Source organism: Gavia stellata, chromosome 9 (genome assembly GCF_030936135.1).
Source record: "Gavia stellata isolate bGavSte3 chromosome 9, bGavSte3.hap2, whole genome shotgun sequence".
Lineage (NCBI taxonomy): Eukaryota > Metazoa > Chordata > Aves > Gaviiformes > Gaviidae > Gavia > Gavia stellata.
In genome coordinates this window covers 24,127,325-24,150,716 of record NC_082602.1, presented here as the reverse complement: position 1 = coordinate 24,150,716, position 23,392 = coordinate 24,127,325, and the positions used below count along the sequence as shown (strand labels likewise).

Here is a 23,392-nt window from a genome sequence, read left to right as displayed (position 1 = left end):
TAAGTCCACTGAAGTTAATATATTTGCAAGATGAGAGAAAGAAGAGCAGAATATGACTCACAGTAATCATACAAATACGTGAAACTTATTTTTCCCAACATAAAGAGTGCCATTTCAATGACTTAACAGATGTGTTATTCCAATGAAGCATATAACCAGTATGTTAAGTTCTCATAATACGAATCTCTACAGTTTAGAAAGCTATGTTTGAAAGAGTTTGTTTCAGGCCCTTTTTAAGAAACATTGATTCCAAATGCATTAATGCCAGTCAAAGGAATGATTAACCATTCTGTAAAATTTTGCATTGTGCTCTCTGAAGTAGGAATACAGTTGCTCTAAAACAGTGTTGTTAACAAGAGGATGGGGGCGCCCTTTAGATTCGTGTAAACATCTCTCCCTTCCATCACTTCTAATGCAGTAGAATCCCTTGGTTTGGTTAAAATAAAAATTAGAAGACATAATTCGGGAAGGAAGATTTAAAAATCTTTCAACTTTTTGTAATTCAGGAAGAGGGTCCTTGATTAAAGTATTGCCATCTACTATGTGAATCTGATCCAAACTGAAATGCTTAAGCCACTTTTCCATATGAACATCATATAGACTTCTCTGAATAGCTTTGTATTTGGTATTAAGCGCTCCATTCTTAATAACAATATCTTCAAAAAGCTGAACAGGCTTGTGGCTTTCTACTCTGTTGTAATATACTTGGGTATAGTCAGATATCACTCTCTCAGTGGGATCTCTCAGAATGAGCAGCAGTTTAATGGAGCTATTCATGTCATGAATTCTTTCTGGAGCCTGTGGTGATGTAAAATAGCCTGGTGTTTTCTCAATTGTAATTTGATTTCCATAAGAAAATGGCATCAGACTTCTATACCAGTCTATTCCTTTCACATAATTTTCATCCCAGTCAAAGAAGTGGACTTCTGTAGCTGCTACCACAATATTAGGATGAATATCCAACATTTCCAGCAAAGCCCTTGTCCCTCCTTTACGAACTCCTATGATGATTGTCTGAGGTATTTGTCGGCTTGTGCCAGGAGGTTTCACCTGTGCTGAATAGTGTTCACTTTTATTGCTGAATAATCCTACTTGTGACTTCATTTTTTCCAACAGTGCCCCGTTTTCAACAGGAGCACCCTGAGCATGAGTCAGCAGAAGACAAGCTGACACTAGTAGGAAGGCCATGTGGAGAGGAATAATTAGTTCAAGATAATGTTACGCTCGACTAATGAGAGAATAGGTAAGTCCCCTCTCGAGTTGGTTGGCAGAACCCGTGGTAAACGCACAGCCAGTTTCTGAAGCATCTACAAAATAAAATAAGACAAATCAGTATTTCTAAACCCATCACCATTTGGAGATTCAACTCACAATTCAATTCACAAATTTAATCTGTGATCACAACAGAGAATTTATACTGAAGTTATTTGTTTCCCCTGACTTTATTTCAGAAGAAAAAAAAAAAAAAAGCCATGTGTTTTTTTCTTAACCATAGCTGACCAATAATGGATACTAAGCCTTCAACAGCTTTTATTTCCTCTAAGCAGAACATTAGAATTGTTTACCTGATTTTAAATTCCTGACCATTATTTGTTTGCTTTGATTTTCCTAGTTTTCTTCCATATATACTGTATACTTCTCTTGCCATATGATATTAATAATAATTCCAAAGCATTTTTGAATGTCAATACCTTTCCCCATATTCCCTGCTAGGATAGTATATCCTAATCTGAATAACAGCACTGGATGGTCGTGCATGCATTTGGTTTCCAGTGAGCTATGGATCATATGAAAAAAAGTTCTGTTTACTTAGACACAGAAAACAAAGCACAGATATAGGCAAAATTTTGGAATCTGAGCCCTTTAGAGCAGTGTGGCAAAGCAAGAGTGAAGTGTCTGAGTTGGATCAGTGTGGAAAAAATAGATGAGACAGGGTGGATGCTTTGCAACTATCCAGGTGTTGTGAAGCATAGTCACTTAAGTTTTTGGACAATCTTGGCAAAATCAAATCTTCAGATAATATTCTGCAGTTCCTCCAAAGCTCCGTAGAGGAGATGCCTAGGTGCTTTCTGGGCACCTAAAGACTTTTGCAGGGAAGCAAGTCTGGTTGGCGTTGGATACCTCCTTTTTCTTAATCCACATAGCATATGATCATTTTAAGGAAGTGGTGAATGTTAAATATCTTAACAACTGAAAAAAGTTTTAGGCTTGCAGGTATCTGCATGTGCACATGTAAGTGAAAAAAAATGTGACTCTAACTGTGTTGCTAACATTTGAAATCTCTTGGGTAACTCTTGTATATACTATTTGAAACAGATTGCTAACAGATCTGTCATCACAATAGCAGTGATAAAAAAATTCAGATCAATGCAACATCTGCTCTGGAACCACTATGCTTCGATTGCCTTTTTATATGTCTGAAAATCTTACAGGACAAATCCTTATTGAGAGGACATCACATTTCTGAGCAATTATAACATTTTAAGGTTTGTAGGATAGATCTATATTCTTAACTTGTTTTGTTTTCAATGTAGAGTGTGGAGGCAAGTTAACGCAGTGAAGCAGCAGTCATTTTAAAAACAATAACTGTTTTTGGAATCTATTTGAATAATGGCTCATACGTTAAAGTAGTCTCAAAAATACTACAACTTTAGCTCCTTCTTCAGTTCCACTGTCAGTTAGTCTCTTTCTGTTTCTGAATATATTGGTCACAGTACTTTGCATCTTAGAAACAACCTTAGAAAACACAGCCAATTCCCATTTGTCATGGCTCTGAGCAGCACTCAGTATTTCTATTTAAAAATTGTTTACTTTGAGGCTTACTTTACAGACTTAAACATTTAACATAAGAACATTTTTGATAATAACAGTCTAGGCAATGTAGCGGATTCATTAAATCTATTTCTAAATTTTATTAAAACCTACTCCAGATTCTTGGATATCTAGGGAATGACTCTTGTTAGCCTGAATGAGCTCTAAACTCACAGATAGATAGCAAATATTAACCCTAAAATTGCTATTTAAAAAATAAACTATGACCTTTAGCAAGTAAATCTGTGGCGAGCATTCCCTGTTACATCCAAGCAAGACCTAAAGAGCAACTGCTTCTTCAAAAAGAGCACAGCTTCAACCAGGTGAAGTGCGTGAGCATATACCTATCAAATATTGGAAAAGTCCAAGCGCAAATTGGCCTTCTAGACAGAGACTGGAGAAAATACTGTTCTCCTTTACAAACCTGAAAGGAAGTTTCATTTTAAAGGTCACAACTTTTACTAACTTCATATGGAAGTTCTATTTAAAGTTCTAAAGAGCAGGGAATGCAAGCATTTCCATGCCAATTACAGGATGGAAGAACATATATGGTTATACCAAAACCATTTGTAGTTATGTTTTTCAGAATGACTACTCTTTGGATGACAAATTTGGGAAATGGTAAACATGCTATTTAGTACTGCTGAGGAACCAAAATGCATTCTGCTATAACGGTAGCTAATGCGTTTTGAAAGCTCCCTAGAATGTACAACACTGACCATGCAATTTGAGGCATCACACCCCAGATGACTCCTGAAATACTGGCCTTCAAATGTTAAGCATGTTTGTAGGCAGTGACTCTGCTTTAATAATTTCAAGCCAAATGTTTGGTGATTCACAAGGTTCCTAAACAGTCCATTCTCAGTAAAGATAGAGCTACACGTAAGAGGGTTTTGAAAACACTTCCTCTCTTCTCTGAGGTAGGAATATATGGCAGTATGGCTGCTTTTGACATCTGTGATGCCAGTAGGCTGGGATTTGGGAGGAGGGGGCAAGGGAGCAGGGGGCAGGGAGCAGTTAATATTTCTTTTAACCTCTTTTGAAACCCCAGTGTTAATTTACATCCTATTCATCTTTATTTTTAAATTAAAATTCTTTCAGGAAGATTGAGGAATTGTTTTTGTAAACAGCTTACAATTTTTTTCAATTTACTTTTTTGTGCTGAAAGACACAGCACATTATACATTATAATGCGTATACACGTGTACATTAGATTACAAGCACTTTAAAACTAAGGCAAGACCAGCCTGAATGTCTGCCAAGCAAGGAATGCCTTGCAAATACCAAGGTGGAGACATATAGTTCATTATCTAATTTAAATTCCGAAACTATCCCAACTTGAAACAGTTTTAGGAACTGGTTCATGACAGATATTTTGGGCATCTTTATTTAACCAGAAAGAGAATTATTTTTAGAGTTTTTGAGAAGAAGTATTCTTGAGAGTAACTAGGTTAATAGCTTAAAAAATAGAAGGGGGAGAGAAGAAAGAAGGAATTTCTCTGAAATAACCTAAAGCCAGTGTAAAAAAAAGATACAAAAATATTTGAGACTGGGGATGCTGCAGTAGTGTAGACAGAGGTGTGTTCTTCCTATGTCTGGCGATAGATGAAAAAAAAAAGTTAATTTGAGCATTTATTTTAAGAAACCCAACACACTAATATTGTTTTATCCCTAATTAACTGATAGTTATCTGGTTTCAGGCACCTAAGAATCAGGTGCAAATACTGTCATTCAAAGAAGCCTGGAAGGTGAATGAGAAATTAATACTTAGACCTAGGGAAAGATTGGTCTTCCAAAATATTCTCAGGTTCACATGTGATATGAGTGAGAGCCTGTTTAATTTACCATCTGAAATCAGCAGTTCTCTATAAAACACGCTTAGAAAGCAAGTAACAGAAGAGATTCTGCATTTTCTATGGACTAAAGTATTAGTAGCATTTTTGAAAACAATTATGGTAGTTTAACCAGTTTGCAATTGTTGTTTTATATAGTGGAAATTTCTTAGAGTCATTGCTAGGAAAAAACCTTACCCAAGAAATACAACCAGAAATAATCAAATTCAGAATGTGCTGTAAAACTGATGCCTAAATAGATCAAAATTGCCTTTGGGAGCAATTCCATCAGAACAACATTCCAGCTTTGGCCTAAGATATTTGATTGATTTTGATGAAGCTCTAAGATGTTAGATCCTGTGGCTAGGTTATAATTGCTACATAAATGTAAAGGTTTTAAGTACGATTTATCAAATATAATTAGAATGTTATTTGAATAATTTTTGTGTTGTTTTTCTGCCTTTATGCAATTAAATGTACATTTTTAGAAGATATGAACTGCTTTTTATAATGAAAACAATATATTTTACATTGCTGCACTGCACACTCTTTGAATCTCGGAGTATTCCTAAGAAATTAACCCCATGATACATGATCAGAATTATAGTGCCTTATTACATGTTTTTTTTTCCTATTATTTGGTAGTGTTGTTGTTTAGTAACACGAGGAACATCAACAGATATACTTATTAAGCAGAAATGAAGTTCAGAAAGAAATTAGTGCTGCAGAGAGGACTAATTAAGTAAATAATACCTTAGGCTTTTGTTTGTTTTACTTTTTTAAAGCCTTAGACTAGACTGAAGAAGCTAATAAGCTGGCTGAAAAGCCATTTTAATATTGCAGAAATGTTGTAAAGACCCTTAACTGCTGCACTCTAATGTAAAAAAAAAAACCCTTCTAAGCAGCTTATGATTTATCTTGCTTCAGGGTAAAGTACAACATCATAGGGTAAACCTAACTATAATATTATTACTAATTTATAATATTATTAATTCCTAATAATAGTTTCCACTGCCTGTAATGCTTTTAATTGGAGAATTTCACAACACTTTGTGTTAATGTACTGTCTGCACCCTATTAAGGCACCATTCTCACCTTACAGGAAATTGCAACTGACCAACCTATAGATCCAATTCAGGAGCGCAAATGCTTTGGAAAGCCAGGGTTAATGTGATCTGCTCAAGGTCATGTAACAGGTTTATAGTCCAACCAAGAATAAAAACCCCAGGGTTTCCAATTCCCCTTCCAATTCCAACTTTGTGCCATTTCATGGCAGCCACTCACATCTGTTATGGTAACTTTTACTTGGGTTACATGCTGAACTGAAAAGCAAAGAGATTCCTCAATGCTTCAGCAAGAGTCGAGTATTTTGTGGAATATGGCAGTTTCTTCCCACTTGCTCCTCCCAAAATTGAAACAAAGTATGAACTCAGGATTTTGTTGTTTCAAGTATTTGTGCAGAAATACTCCTGTTAGCTACTGAAAACTACAAAAAGGGGAGACGGTCAGAACAAGTATAACAAAGCACCAATATTTGTCTTGATTTTTAAAAATATATTTGGGTTGAAAAAAGTGTACTGCTTTTCCTGTTTATTCCTACTAGATATCAACTCATTCCAACACAGAGATCAGCCACTGAGAAGAGTACAATTTGAAGGTTTTAAGGCTTACTGGCACACAAATTTGTAACAGTTCAATTGTATCTCTGTAATTAAGAACATCTCTAATGCTGACAATATAAAAAAGTTATAGCAGCCCAACTATATTCATAATCAAAGGTCATATAAGGTGAACTGTTTCAGGAATTTTTTAAAATAAAATCATACTGTGATGACAGTTATGCCAGTGTAAAGTATCCACATACAGACTGGCTTTATGTAATAAATAATTCTAAATAACAACAACAATAATACAACTCTAAAAGTTTTCAAATACTTGAAATTAGGCTGTTTTTTTTCCTTTGGTAAAAGCAGAGCTAGTTACATAGCATAATACATGCAAATCTGCTCTCAGTATGGCTTATACCTTTTTGAAAAACAGGCAAATGAACAATCCAGTGCATATGGGACACATTGCTTAATACAATCCAGTATCAATTTATTCAAATCCAATAAAGCAATGACTAATTCTATTAATTCTTAGCATTACATGTTAGAAGTAATACAGCCATCAGAAGTCCTCTTCATAATACCTTAGTTCTGCTTTATAGAATCATTTGTGAAATAATGGATATTTAAAAATACTTGGCACATGTCCAACAGTTGACCAAAACCTATCCTCTTTAATATGAAGTGAAAGGGAACAAAATTCAGCTACTTCTATCCACACAGGTCAGATATGCCTAGACTGAGTTCAGGAGACAATGACAGCACATTTCCAAGTGTGAAAAATATTTAAAATTTTGAAAAATTTTCCTACATAGAAACAATTGTGAGTAGACCTTGATTTTATTACAAGCAGTGCAATTACTTTAGGTTTATGTTAGAACGAGATCAATCAGAAATAGGTGCAATTGAATATGTTTAAGAGCTGTGTCCTAAAAGTTTCAGTGAGATCTGATTCAGAAGAATCCCAAATTAGCTATTCCATGAAACTAAAGACTATGTGTGAAAGTACAGTTATCCCAGCACATTTCCCAGCCCTTTATCTACAGATAGGGCATGAAACTATTTTGCTGCACATTTACTCTACACTCTGTTGCCAGATTAAGTGTAATAACTAAATAACACTTCTGTGATGTCATTACTGGGCTTTATCAAAGTCTGTTAGGAGAGGTTAGTCACTTTCCATGAATATACATGGATTGGACATGAAGAATACCCCCCACCTGCAATCGTGGAAAATGTCTGATGCAAACTGGAGAAAGAAAGAACAGGTGAGTGTGAGTAAAATATGACATTGGAGTTTCCTAACAGAGCTTCAAGTTGAGTTCCTCTGGTTATACAAGGAGTAGAGGACTAAGAAAGTACAGAAAGGACCACAGATCCCAGAGTGAAGCAAATATCACAGCAGTTCATATTGCTGATAAAGAACATTAACATTCTTGTATGCACTTAAGAATTTTATTCACTTTCATTTTATTCAAACTATGGACATATTTTTAATAGGGAGATGTACTACGAATTCTTAAATGACACACTACGTAAAAAAACATGATCCTACAGATTGTCCCAAAATGTTGTCTTGTTATTGTAACAACTCTTCTGGAAATGAAAGAGTCTAAAGGTGTCTCTTTAAGCATCAATATAAAAACATATGTTATCCCAAAGAACAACAAAGTCATTAACATTTTAAAGTCCTTATATCAGCAGTGAATTTATTTGGATGAACCTTTGCTAATGATATTGCAGTTTTATAACAGCCAACAGTTACTACCTTACAGGAATAAAAAAGAGAATAAAAAAGAAAATAGCTATTTGGTGAGTAAAGATAGGAGCGGCAAAGTATCAGCAATCGGCTGCAGGCTTCCCTTCTACCAGGTACACAGACTATAATGGATAAAAAGGAAAGCTAAGAAAGGTTAGCATAAACTATAAACACATTAAATCATTGGCAGGTGATATTAGCAGATAGGAGTTTTGAAAAAAGTTTGCTTCCCTAAGGCTAGCATTATATTTTCTAATTCCCTTTTCTGATAACTCAAGACAGAAAACTGCCTGATGATAATATGACTGCGAATATATAGCAGTACCTTATAACGGTAATATATACAGTATAAATACACTAATATATTTCTGAGCTAAATAAACCTTCTACAGCTGTAGCCTACGTGTTTATATTTTATGGTATCTTTGAAAAATATCATACTCAAACCATCCACATAAAAGTTACTGAATTACTATTTCATAAAGGTCCTTAATACATTTAGTCCACAAAGCCAGGTACATTCTAAGCATACCTCTAAATAGATATAAAAAAAAATTTCTGCTCCTATTAAGATGTAAATCATAGAGAGTGGTCAGATTAATACAGATTACAAGGCCAATTTTATATGTCTAATCACTCTATATATCACATTGGCATATTTCAAATGGAATCACATTATCATTTTGTTGAATTAAACTCACCCCTCTAATTGTTAATTATGCATCAGGACTAATACAAATTGAAGTAACAGAGATGCCATGACAGATCTTCAGCCAAATAAGCAGTAACTGTGTAATTATAAAGGTGCAAGATGTAATGATGTGCGGCTGATAACTAGCTTTTGTGTTTATTTCTACAGATCTTACTAAGGTAAAATTTCAACCTCTGTGCCTCTGGTATAATTAATTGAATATTATACATTTGCCCACAATCATTGTCACAAAGAACACCTTAATACTCACAGATGTTTAGGAATTAACATTAGAATTTGCTGCAGAGGATTTACAAGAGACCTGCCTTTCAAAGGAAAAGATTTCTCAGAGGGTCAGAGATGGCAACAGAAGCATTCAATAGGGATGAGGACAGGTTAGCTCTCTGTTGTACAAAACAGCAAATTCCTACAGGACATCCATGTCAAATAGGTGACCCTACAACCTGCTATGCTCTCGTGTAAAGAGCACAGCTTCCTGGCATTAAAAAAAAAAACCCAACAAAAACATAAACCCCTGCTAATCTGAAGTGGTGGAGATTCTAAAGCATCACAACTTCAAAGACTCCAAAAAGGGAAGACTGTCTCACAGGAGAGTTTTTCTGGGCAGAACTTGTCAATATTATACCTTACGTTTTCAGCACTGCCCCAATGCAGGGTGAGAGCTCTCCAAGCAGAGCTCATCAGACATTGGCAGCTGCATAGGGAGCTACCTAAGACAGCCAGGAGTGACATGTGAGGAGCTGGCCAGAGAAAGAAGCCACCAAGCAGAAGTCTTGCAGGCAAAGAGGCTCCTTTGTCCCCCACCTTGAATGCTCTCCCACAGTTAGGCACTTCGGCCAAGTCTGCTGAGACAAGCTCAGTATCTTACATTCTGTTTATAATTTCTTTTCGGAGAACTTTTCCAAAGCTCTGGCATTAGTCTCTGGGAAGTAGTTACATGATGCTGACTGATGAGATTGCTGTATATCCCCATTATACAAGGCATGAAATCCTTCCTTTGGTAGTAAGTCCTACTATCCAACAATCAGCAGACTGGAGACCTTCTAATGTCAAATTCAGACACTAAGAGAAGGAGCCAACTTCTTGGCTCAGAAATACACTGAAAAGCACAGGCATAAAGTGAGCTGAGAATTCACCCACAATAAACCAAAGCAGCTGAAAAGCCCATTAGAGTTGAAATGATCTTGCCTTGTAAAGGATGACTGAACAGTTTAAGCAGTACTTCATTACTGGTTGCAATCAAAGGACATACTTATTTTTCTGACTACAGTTACTTCTTAAGTACTTGATATTTTTCATAGGTTTTAGTTAACTCAGGATTGTGAAAAATACTGCAGAGAAAAATAAAAAACAGCTCAGGAGCAATTTTTTTTTTTTTTTAAAGAGTGACTATAAAACAGAAGATGTGAGTGAATATAAAGAAGCTGAAAACATAAGTCATCTAGACAATTGATTTAAGGCTGAAAACCTAATTTTGAAATTTTGGATACTGGCATAGGCGCTGATAAGAGACAAGATCAAGATAAGGATCAGAAACAAAAGGCCTGAGTGAGTATGAGTGTTTGATGAAATAATAGGATTTGCAAAACTAAGAAACATACCCAGTTCACACTGAGTTTAGGCATGCTGAGAGATTTTGGGCATCAAAGAATCCAAAATTATACAAAAAACCCCTCATAGTGTACCTTTCCTCAGAGTAAATAGACATGCAGATCTTGAAGTCAGAGACCACAGAAAGCAACTGCCTAGCAATTCTTAAAACTGATTAATACAGAAAATAGTAAAAAAAAGGCAAAACTCTATCTTACACTGGTAAACAAATCCTTGCTAACAAAGAAGGTAAATATAATACTATAATACAGAACAGGCAAACACATTAGAATAGAAACAAATATATAATGCTCTTCTTGAATAAAAACTCAGTCAATGCCTTCAACACATATCCATTATCGAGTTACATGCGTGTTCAACCCAGCAGGCAGCTGCAGAGACCCAGGAATGAAAGCAATTGAGGAAACATTTGAAAATGCCTAATAACCAGAGTACAACACAGAAAATAGCCCAGTGTGCCAAACTCATGCCTCTTTGGCACTGCTCCTCGGGCTAAAACAGAGTCAAAGATGACATTCCAAAAACACAGAGTAAGTGAAAGACAGTTTATTTTCTGGATATCATAGAAAAAGTAGAAATCAGATCCTTTGCTCCCTACTAGTGTTCCTACTGCCAAAGTAATATGTTAAAGTACAGTGAAAGAATACTTACCACTCTGAAAAGTCTGAGAGCAGGCAGCTAATACCAAACACTTCTTACGCTTCTCTCCAGGATTTCTGAGATTTAGTAGGGGTCCTATCTGATTGTCTTTTGCACTACTTAGTTAGGAAAGACAGAACTTACTTAGAAAAGTTCTGCTGCAGTCCCAATCTTTCAAACTTTGATGTACAGCCTGAACCTGTAGGCATGTCAGTAGTCCAACCAAAGTCAAAGATATACAAACATACATCAAAACCTCTCAACCTTCATTGGAAAACAAAGCAACTCCTTCTCCTCTTTCCCCCAGTCCAGCCAGTTATTATGACAACTTCTCTGTGCAAAACCAATCTCTGCATCTACAAGCTTAAGGTCTCCCCACAAAACACTTTCTGTGGTTGTGCTCTAAACCTGAAAAGCCAGGGGCAAAATACCTGCAGTACCACTGCATCAAATAGCATGGTTAAATGAAGCAGAACATGTTCCCTGCCATACAGCATCACTTGTCCCCTGTAGCTCAGTGCTACTTTGCACCCAAATAAGCCTTCTGCACTATCCATTTAATGCCGCTTCACTTCAGTTACAACTTCTCAGAAAGGCTCTTTGACGGCTGAGAGTGCCTACAGCAATTCTTTGAAACCTTTAAGGTCTGTCTGTTAATTTTCACCTAGGTCTTTAAGGTAAAATCATATTTAGGAGCCATCACATACATTCAGGATCTGGAGGTTAAGACTTCAAATTTGTGAGACTTGTGACAAATTGTAAGGGTTTGTCACATTAGAAACTCTGACCAGGAGCAGCCACAATACATGTGGTCAGAGACTGAACCAGAGCGTGGTAAGATTCCTTCCCAGATTCAAATATTGTGTTTGCTTGCTATGATGATAAAATTTATAATTAGTACTTTTTTATTTGAAATTGTAGTATCAATTTGGAAAACGTCTGTTGCACCTAGATATCTTATAATGACCTTTGAATATTTTTCTCCTTATGTGTGAACAGTGTTATCAGTATTCCGGTAGTTGGCAAGGTGTTAGAAACTCCTGTAACAGAGGAGAAAGAGGCAGAGGTAGGGAGGTGTTCTGATATATTTTCATAATTAACTGCATATTAATTAAAGCAATAAAGCGTTAGAATGTTCAAAGTCATTCTCTTACCAGTGGGTAGGTTGTACAGCGCATGTACTTTGATTGTAAAACCCCTGATTTCAGCTACTCAAAAAGATACCGTCTGATGGCAGACAGGTCTTATATTGCCACAACTGGATATTTCCCCAAGGATCAATACATAGCATAAAGGCAAAAGGTACTTCCATTATCATGCATTCTCTGTCTCCCTCTCAGTCTCCTTCCCTCCCAAATAAAAGAGACAAAAAAACCCAAGCACAAAATTTTGTTATTTCAGTTCCAGGCTGGCAAAAGACCTTTACTTTCTGTAAGAGGAGGAGCTCGATTTTGTGATCTATCATTGCCATTGTCTAGCCACAATTAAATTTTTTTTCTTACTATATAGCTTACAACCCACACATTCCGTCCTGTTCTTGTCCATTTGATTTTTTCCTCAGGAAATTTAAAAAAAGAAAAGTTGAGGGTCAGCCCTCATTTCTCTTTTACCTGTTCTCCATTACCATTAAAGCACTGTTGTATAAAGCAAGGATGTAGGTGTTTGTATGTGATGGTTTTAAACACAAAATACCCATCTTGTGCATCCTGATCCTTGTTTCTCTTGCCCCATAATCACACTCAGCAGTCTCTATGCATGGTGCAATTTAAAAAAAAATATTATCTCACTGTACATTTTACTTCTAAGTACATTATTTTTTATATTTTCAATGCATTCTGAGTTTTTCTGGAGTGTTAACAGAAGTATTTTCAGCAGGTTTTCTGTGGCATCCTTCATCAGTAGCTTAGCAGTAACTTTAAACCTTTTGACGAACAAATGTCAACACCTGAATACCAGTTAATTTGCAAGTCCAGTGGGATTCATAGAAAAAAACAGAAAGTGAAGCACCAAACCAACACTTTCAAATCAGACTGCCTAAAAGCACATAAAATCAGAAAGACAGTCTGGTGACATTACTCACAGTGAATAGTATTTACTCCATTAATAAAATGAACTTGGATAGTGCTGAATGTAAGACTAGATAATCTTAATTCCCTACATAAATGGTGGTGTAATCTTTCAAGATGTTGAGCAACTGAAGCTTTTGTATCTCTAGGATGGTTGAGAACTCCACTGAAGGTCGCCTGTTCTCAGACACTGATAAAACCATTTTCCAATTCAGTAAGACAGAAGAAACATACTCAAGTATGTGTAACCATTTGCAGACTATTTGCAGCTGATGACATGTGTCCAACCCTTGCATCATTTCAGAAGAACTTTAAATTTAAAAAAAACCCTCACAAACACATAGTAATTCAGAAAGACTAACATGAAATTGAGCTAAGGAAAGAGGATCTCTGCTGCAATCCCAGAATTACTTGTCACAACCTATCCATCCTCCTACTCTCAGCTTTTAGTGTCTCACTGTTTGGTCATTGATACATAAAGTGGTTTGCAAAGCATAGTTATAATACTATTTCCTCCCACTCCAGTTTGTGAAAAATGTATACTTCTATTTAAAGCAACATCATATTTAATTTTGCATCAATAAAGAATTTTTTCTGCATTCTGATTATGAATGTTCAGTCCTCTTACCTTAAATATGTGCCCACAGGGGAAAATAAATCTGGATTTTAAATTTAATTTGTAACTATAAAATACGGAGTAGTTATTTGTGTTTATAGCATGCTAAAAAAGGTAATGCAGGTAAGCAGTGTAAGCTACCGGTTATTGATGCCAGCTCTGTTTTAAAGCAATGGTAATAGCTTCTTCTCTCAAGGGAGAACAGTATTTCTTCTAGAAACTATAAATTGTATACATTATTTTACATTTTCAATGCTGACTTTTCATCTCAGATTTGTAGTTTGACATTTCTTAGTGAAAATATTTTCACACTCATGTCCCACTTATTCTTTATGACATCTATCAATTTAAATATATTTCAAGCAAAAAGAACATTAATATTAAGGGCGGATTAAATTTCTTCCAGTGCCTTTCTTTCCAGAGCCTTTCTGTCCAGGGGGGAAAGTCTGACAAGGATGTGCTTGAAAGCTGTCACACCTACTGATGCCTTAAAGGGAATTATAATCAAAAGAAAAAGTCACTAACTCTGAGTTTATAGATAACAAACAGTTCAGAGCAAATTTCTGAGATCAGAATCAAGATATTACAATCAGTCAACTCTGAAGTGTCAGTGTGTGAGAAATAAGAGGTTCAATTATTGAGTGCGAAAGAGCCTTAATTCCTATACTATGAAGCTTACCAAAATTATATAAGAAATTACAGAGTAGCACATCAAAAACATTCATAAAATGAAGCTATTTCCCCTGACATTTAAAAAAAATAACAGATATAATTGTCATTCACAGTCTAAGAATGTTTCAGAAATGAAACTTCAGTCAAATTTAAAAGTAGCAGGAGAAATAAATCATTAAGTCCAACCTATTTCATAAAACATTTTGGATCTGCTGTGTTCTTAAGTATGCAAGAGAAATTGAATATGAAGTATTTTAAATTATAACATGTAACCAGCATCTACTAAAAATACCACAAAGCTGGTAGTGAAGAGGAAAGGTGTGAAGAAAGCAATGGAAGTTAAAAAAAGCAAAAAATTAAGCATCTGTAGGCAAAACCATGTTATTAATAATTTCAGTGACCAGAGTTAGGTTCTATATTTGTGCAAATACACACACACACATATATAGCACACAGAGAAGTAAAGAACAGGCAGTAATAGAAAATAATATAGTCAGATTCAAGAATTTAAATTACTTGGGTTCACGAGCAATGCAGCTGATGCTGATAAATGTAGATTATAAAAGTTTATTGCAAACAGATAAATGTGTCTACACTGGAAACATGAACAGCTGTTCAAACACAGAGGAAGTTAGATTTGTTATGACAAATCAAACCTTAGGAAAATTTAGATTCTACTATAGTGCAGGCATGTAGGAAGGCAAAAGTGGTAAGGATGGTATCATGGTTGTGATTGGAGTGGAGACTGAATGAACCTGAGTTCAATTTCCACATTTTCCTGTGGGGGGCTGGAGCAAACATACCTTGCGCAGTAATGCCGTAACAAAGTGAGATGGAGTTCGAATTTACGGTTGATTACATGCTCTCCAAGTAGATAAACCTCCTCAAATTCTAAGATTATTCACATAGAGAGCTAGAGCTCAGCAGCTAATGTGTTTCAAAGTTTACACCTCAGCTTTCTTACAGTAATTTCCCCTTGAAGACAAGCCTTGAGGGTGAAATTTTTCAGAAGCATTTACACTGGTCTAATTTTAGTCCCATAGAATTCAGTCATAGAGTAATTTACTTAGTAGCAAAGTTATGAAAGTTATGAAAATTATTAAATATTCCCCTCTCTTCCTTACCTTGTGCTCTTCAGAATTGTGTTTCTCACCTTGCAGTGATATTACAAAGGCAAATCCAAATACCTTGAATGTCCAGGTGATAGAAAGGTGGAGGCAACCATAAAATGGATTCCTCAAGATTGTAATGCTGAGTTGCATTGCTACAACTGAACAATAAAGGAAATGTTAAATTACCATGCATGTTTAGAAATATAGCTAGGTGTTCTGGAGGGATTTTAAATTGCAGGGTTGACAAACTATCAAGCAATATCAGCCCTCATGTTGAAAGATAACACTTTTAAAGCTATAAACAACACCAAAAAAAAAAAGTCACAGTCGTTGATGCAAGTTGGGAGAAATTACATTAAAAAATTAAGAAAATGGAAGGGAACCATAATATGCTAAAATTAAATAAATTTATTTAGATTACACCCTCCCCCATATAATCCAACACATATCCATTTTGCTAGGCAAAATTTTTACATGGCTTTTAGATTCCATTGACCATGCAAACTAAATAACATGCAGAAGAGAACAGGTTGACATAGTTTACTTGACATTTTGACAAAGTACTTAACTACTAGTTTCCAGGTAAAAAGCAAAGATTCAATGTGGATTAAAAAAAAAGCTCAGAAACTAAAGTGTAGGAATATGCAGGAAATCTTCAGCATCCGGTTAATTCAGAACCTTGCACTATGCATCTCTTCAGAAAAAGATACAGAGCGAGAGTTTCAAAGGAGTCTAAGGGAGCTTTAGTTACTTATTATTTTGAAATTTGAATTTCAAATTAGAGATGGACACCTAGATCCCTCAGACTTCCTGGAAAGCCCTCCCCTTAGAATTCTTTGTGAAAAACTCAAAAATCTCAATGAAAACTTCAGCTTGATGCACAGTAGTGACAAAGGCAAGCACACTATTAGCATGCAAAAGCAGCAAAAGAAAATGCCAGTACAATTTTAATGTATTCTGATAAACTAATGGTTCAGCGTGACTAGGAACAGTGTGTTCCATTCTGGTCAATGTCTCTCAAAAGAGAGAGGGAGTTCAGAGTGGCTGCCAACAGAAGATTGCAAGCATAAATAATTTGTTAATATAAGGAGATAGAAAAATACGCACACCTTTTGACTTTCTCAGGAGTTTGTATTTGGACTGCTACATTAGATAAATGAACTAGGATAACCTTGCTCATCCCCTTGCAAGTTCAGGAAAAACGTTACAGTGAAACAAAAAGATGACAAAATTAGAACTGACAAAGTTATATGCTCTGAACGATGCACAATTAATCTAGGAGTGTCATTGCCACTAAATATTACTGAAGACCTATGTAACGCAAATAAAAAAGAAAGAAAGAACAGCCAACAAAGAAAAAGGACATTTTAAGCTGCATTTCAAAATACCGTATTTAGTGTCTTAAATAAGCAATCTGCTATAAAAAAGATTTTACAAAAGCTCAAGGGGAAACAATTTAATTTGAGAAATCTGCGTTTCTGGGATCATCATAATAAATAGGAGGTAGATCATATAAAATATGTAACAACTTATTTTAATATATTTTCCAAAGAAATTTCATATAAGTGAAGACTAAATAATTTTTAATAGGTTTGGACGCATTTGTTTACTTTATTTGTTTCTGTGGAAAGAAGGGCAGAGAAAATCTCCATTTCTGACTAAATGACCACAGTTTCCACTGTCATAGCTCCAAGCACAATTTTTCGTGTTTCCCTAGCTTTAGTGAAGACGAGAAACTATACAATTAGAGCATACAGTTGGATGTTGATATTGAAAGTATAAGCAAAGTTGGATGACTTACAGAAGACAATAAAAAGGAGAGCAGCATGACAGTCTAGAGTCACACGCCAGAGGAGAAGAGGCTGTAAATATAAAAAATGAAGCAAGCTACCAGAGAAAGTTAGGAACTCAGATCCTTCTACATTTTATAGATGCCAGGGCACAAAGCAACATGATTAAGTGATGAATCCTAAACAGTTGTCTTGTAACAGCTTTTAATGAATTTGAAGATATTACACTGTACAAAGAAAAACCCAAGAGGGTATATGATAAGTCACAGTTCATTTAATTTCAGCTTGTAAGTCATGTTTTCTAGCCTTCTGACCAGTGTCACTGATCTCTAGAGTCTTTTTTGTTGCTTCATATCCACCTTGATCATGACACCAAATCCTAGGCCTCTTTCCTCAGATAAGACTTCACTAACACAGAGAACAACCAACCACCCCACTTGGCTTCCAGACTAGCGCCCGCATAAATAAATAATCCTTAGATTCTTCCTGCTTTTTTGCTTGGATGGCATTAATTCTTGGGCAGTTTCTAATCCATCAAATCACATGAAATTCTTCTGTGCAGCACCCTTAGCCAGTCAATAACTCCACACCTGGGATTTGTACAGTTAAACATTTATGTTTATTTCTACTTGTACTTGTCCCTCCCTATTAAACTGCAGCCTATTTTATTCAAACCATTTCTTGAATATAGCAACAACATTTTGACACCCAGTCCTGTACTCCAGTGTGCTTGCACCCTTCCTCCCTTAGTGTCACCTATGTCTGCTCCATCTTCCAGGTCATTAGTTAAAGGTACTGTATATTGTTTTTCTTATTCTTAAAAATGTGTAGCGCAATGTAGCCTTCTGCCAATGAACACTGAGCTCTACAGCACAACTTTCATTCAAGTTGTATTAAAAAGAAAGTATAGGAATTAAATACAAGGCAACAGTTGATATGTGATTAAATGCATTAAAAAAGATATGAATATATGCGGTGAGTAAATTAAAATATAATTAGCCATGAAAGTAAAGTACTTTCATGTAACAATAACAACAAAGATCTAGAAATGCTATCCCATTTATCTCAATGGAGATGTTAATTTCAGATTAAGTCAAATTAAAATAAACACACAAAAGAAACAAAGCCAGCTCTCCATCTCTGAAGCGACATGCAAATTGAAGCATGCTTGCATCTTGGCAGCAGTTTTAACTGAAACATTTGTTAAGCTTAATCTAAGAAATGCTATACTTGGTCAGCCCAAGCATTTCACTTGTCCTGTATCTCCTCTCTAGTAGTGACCCATCATGGACACATAAGAGAGTGTACAAAACCAAGGCAAACATACAGTGATTTTTCCAAGCATACTTTCCCAGCCTTCAGTGAGTCTGAGTTTCAGTGATTCTCTGAGACAGAATTATTAGCTTTATAGTCCTTAACAGATAATAACAGTAACCAGTCTTACTACTTTTCAAATCAATGTAAACTCAGCTTGTGGTGAGGCATTCCATGGCATAACTATATGAAACATGAAAAAACACTTCCTTTGGTTTAACTTAAACATACCACCTACTAGTTTCATCTCATGCCCAATGTCCTTGCAGTAGAAGAGTCAGTGAACAATCACTCATAATCTATTTAGTCACCACTCATGAGTTGATAAACTTGTCATAGCCTCCTTCAATTTGCTTCTTCCCAGACTGAAAACTTGTAGTTCTACTTGTTCCTTGTTTAAAAAGGATTTGAACATCCTTTACTCATCCTACTCATTTTTCTCTTTACCTTTTCAAGGTGCAGGTGCATCACTGTGACACTCCTTGTAACCATGATGTTCTCTACTTTGTTCTATTTCTTTCTAAAAATTTATAATATTAAATTTACTTTTTTTTTTGACTGCTACTATTTTCATAGCTCACAGTGAATACACATCTCTGCAAATATATAATCTCGCAGTGAAGTTCTTGAACAGTAATTGTCAGTTTGAAGTCCATTCTTGGGCACAAAAATGCCTTTTTTTTTTTTTTACCCTTTGAGAACTACTTTACATTTATTTACAATTAATTTCACTTGTCACTTTATGACTCAGTATCACTGAGGTACTTCTTTGCAGTCGGCTTTCATTTCTCCTATTCTGAATAACTTAATATCACCTGCAAATTTTGGTGTATAAAGTCAGGCTTCCTGTTCCTGGTGCATTTGAAGTAATGCTAGTCTTATGCCTTTAAAAAATTGTTTTGTAAGCTCTTTTTTAGTCTACCTTATTGTGGTTTTATGTTCTACTTGTGGTTTTTATGTTTCTATTATCCTTGAATAATGGAATAACGGGCATGTCTTCATTTCTTACATACTGATTTGTTGTTGCCTCCTTTGTAAGAAGGTTTAGTCAAAAATCTGAATTTTAGTACAGACTAAACATATACCTGTTAGAGATGTATCAAAAGTAGCTGAATAAATCCCTTTAAGTCATAGTCAAATGAATTAGAATAATTCAATGGAACCTTTTTGCATTCTAGAGGATTTTAAATTGGTACTTTAAGTCCAAGAGCAAAAACAAGCAGATGGTTCAAGATGCCAATACACTGCTTTGGAAGTGGCCTAGACGAAAGCATTCTGCACTTGTTGAGATTTGATGATGTTTTTGCAGTAAACATCCTCTACAGTAAGTATATGATACAAACCCCACCTGCCAGTAAGAATTATTTGCACTGAATTCAATAGTTTTGGAACAGTTAATAAGAATTGGTTAAATAATGTTAACAATCCCATAATGCCTTTACTTTTGACATTTTGTTATTTGATTAAGACTATGCAACTTCTCTAAAATCAAGCTATGACTCTATGCACTGCTTATTCCAAAACACTTAAGCAGACACCTGTTTACAGTAAAATGACACCTATCATCTACCTTTATCCAAGTACTGTATGCTCTCCATGATCTTTATCTCTCCCATTTAACTTGCTCTGCACTCTCAGCATTTACCTTCATGGCTTCACCTTTCTCCTTTTGTTCCCGCTCTTTATTCCTCCCTCCTCCTTTTTCAGTTCTCTCCCCACCCCATCCCACTTATCTTTGCCATTTTAATTACTGTTAGAATGACGTACACCAATGCCTCTCAACACAGTTTATTAACAAATCCAGTTTTCAGTTGCACACAAATTTGCCAAAAAACTGTCAGCTGAAATTCTCTGCACTTGGATGCCTGCCCAAGGTGATTTTTTTTTTTTTTTTAAAATAGCAACTTACTGAGCTGAGCTGCTTCCAAGAATGAAGCTGGGGAAAATCACATTGTTTGTTCACGTTACAAAAAATCTCTTCTTTGAGGAGATTTAGTGTTGTTTTGTTAAACAGGTGTTTGGAATATGACAAAGAATTGTCAGCATTTTACTCAGCCCATGAAAACTTCCCTCAAATTTGGCCAAGTTACAGAGTTTCTATTCATTTCTGTTTATACACCCCCCACCCCCCCCCCCCCATATTTTTTCAGACGTGGTTGTCAAAACTCTCTGAATCGCCCATCACACACAGCCTTCTCCACCTTCCCACGGCTTTTTTACCCCAAACCTGCCCCACCATTCCACACAGCAGCTGCCAGACCATATTTAAGTCTAAAAGTGCTTGCTTACATTATTTTGTTATCAAAGGTTTCATCCCCTAACAAAGACAACCAAGCAAAATATGTATATAATTATTTCCATATCAAGCTGCAATTTCAGCAACATCTTCTTCAGTTGATATATCTTCCAAATCAAGTCCTGGAATATTTTAACTAGGTTGTTGTATCTGACACTTGGACTTCACTTCTAACAAGTATAAACCTTTAGGCTCATGTTAATAGCTCACTTTCAAAATCCATTGGAATTGCTCACACATTCTTAAATACTTGATTAACTGTGACAAATGAGCAGCCAGAACCAAAAAGGCTCAAAATAGTCATGTTCTATAAAAATTATATTCAGAAACATATACACAACATTTCAAGACTCCACAGAGATGGAAACATCGGGCAACTTTTGCAGAAAATTCCAGTATATTTTAGTGTTTCCATTTTAAATAGACAACCTTTAATATCAAAGTCCAGGTTTTCACAAATGCAAGACTTCTACAAATACAGCCTGTATTAACAAGAGCCAGGTACACATTGCCTGATAATAACTATAATAACTATAACAAACAGCTAAGAACAGAGGCATATAAAATTATTAAGTATTTTTAAAAATATATGTTAAATATTTCTCAAGGCAACAGAAAATATTTTCTCATATTTTTTTCTTTGAAAGTGAACATTTGCTTATGTGCTTGCCACTATCAGCACTTATTATTTTAATACATCTACTTGGAATAAGAAAGTTAATCATGCATGTATATATCCGAGGTAACAAGCAGCTTATGTTACCTATGTGCTACCAGTTTTTAATCTTACTGATGGAAAATGGCATGTATTATGACAAATAAAAGCAAATGCTTTAGTCCCATGCTGCAGGGACTTTCATTGACCTCTTAACTATTCCTATACCAAATTGCTACTTCATTTTTAATGAGCGTTCTATAAATGGACTAGTTGTCTGTATTCTGAATCTGCAAATGTTGCAAAAATTTCTAAAAATGGGTCAGTTGTAAAAACCTAAATACTTTCAGTCCATTATTATACAGTAGTATTTAAAGAGCATTCTCAACAACCAATGTTTAATAGTAGACACGTATTTTAATGACAGAAATATTCAATAGTAGTCTCAAATAATAGTAACTTAATAAATCAGAACTCGGTAATATTCACGGGGGGGTTCCATCACCAAAATAATAGGTGTCTTCAATTAACCAAAAAACAACGAACATTGACATGCATATGCATAGATACAAATTTTTGCTGGGCTTGAAAGATGACTTATGGTTAAGGCACACTTCAGTAGTCAAGACACCAGAATTCTGTTCTACCAGTGAAACTACTTCTGTACTTTCATAAGAGGTTAATTCTAGCAAGCTTAGCCTAGTTTGGATGAAAGAAGCCACACTGTGTTTCTCATACCAACTAAGTCATATTAACTATAGTTACAACATGTACTGGAGATCACTGCTGCAAAGCCATATAGGTTCCAAAGTTTTCAAATTGATGTTCCTTCTGCAGAAAACCAAAACTGAAACATTTCAATGTTTAACAAAAATGATATTTCATTAAAATAGGTTTGATATGGCTCTTTTAGAACACTAACCTGGGCTCTGGGTGAACAGTCAAGTACCTGATTTGTCTGATTGAGAACTAATTTTCCATTATTAGACCACACCACTTCAGGAATAATGCTGTGTTTTCTCCTCCTTATCCCCCAGCTTTTCCATCCTTTTCTCAAAAGACAAACATCTTACAGAACAGTATACTTTTTCAACTCCAGTTTAATTACCACCTCCCTTGGGTATTCGGGTTTTGAGCTTGTGAATTTGATAATAAATTGCAGACACAGCTGCATAGGCATAACCATTGCTGCTGCCATCTGCTGCCATCTATAGTTCTGAAGAGTCCTAGAGAAAACTGTACCACCAGCAGGACAAGGCATACAGTAAGTGGCTGCAAAAGTACATTTTTATGAACTTCAGAGAAGAACAGTCTGAACAAGCATGTTATTTGTATCACCAATTAGTAAGGACCAATTAGTAAACTGCCAAACATACCGTCACTGTCTGGAAGAAACAAAAGCAACGTTCTTCAATAAATTTTATTTCCTTGCAGCAGTCTACCTTTTGAATTCTAGCTCTTTCATCCACAGTTATAAATGCACAAATGGAAAATCTGTGGCACAAGACGATCCACTAAGTAAAGCAGTACTTGTCATTGCAACTCTTTTATACTCCCTAAGATTGTGCTGAACTTAACAGGAATTGTGAATCCTCAGCACCCTGCTGGGTTGGGACTGCACACTAAACTCACCTCTCCACTGTCAGTTCTAACATTCCAGTCTCCTCTCAGGCAATGCCAGTGTTTCCTCCTCATAAACTTGTCATAAGAATACTATGTCCTGTCTTTACAGATGCATTCCATTTAAAACATATTTCAATAAGAAAGGTTGGTGTAGCAAACTTTCAAGTCTCCATCTATGATGCTTTGCTTTTTTCTCTTCCTTACACACTGTTCTTTATCAGTCTCAAGGTAGATCTTAAAATGCAGCATCCAATTAAATGGTACTTCAAATTTCCAT

The 23,392-nt window shown here is 35.5% G+C and overlaps 1 protein-coding gene across 1 annotated transcript; it reads right to left on the bottom strand.

Annotated features, from left to right (window-relative positions):
* Positions 1 to 258: 258 nt before the first annotated feature.
* LOC104259492 (heparan sulfate glucosamine 3-O-sulfotransferase 1) lies at positions 259 to 1,275 on the bottom strand. The gene has a single exon (XM_009814898.2). It carries the CDS (start codon positions 1,186 to 1,188, stop codon positions 259 to 261), a length of 930 nt encoding a protein of 309 aa, XP_009813200.1. The 5' UTR covers positions 1,189 to 1,275.
* Between the last annotated feature and the right edge of the window lie 22,117 nt (positions 1,276 to 23,392).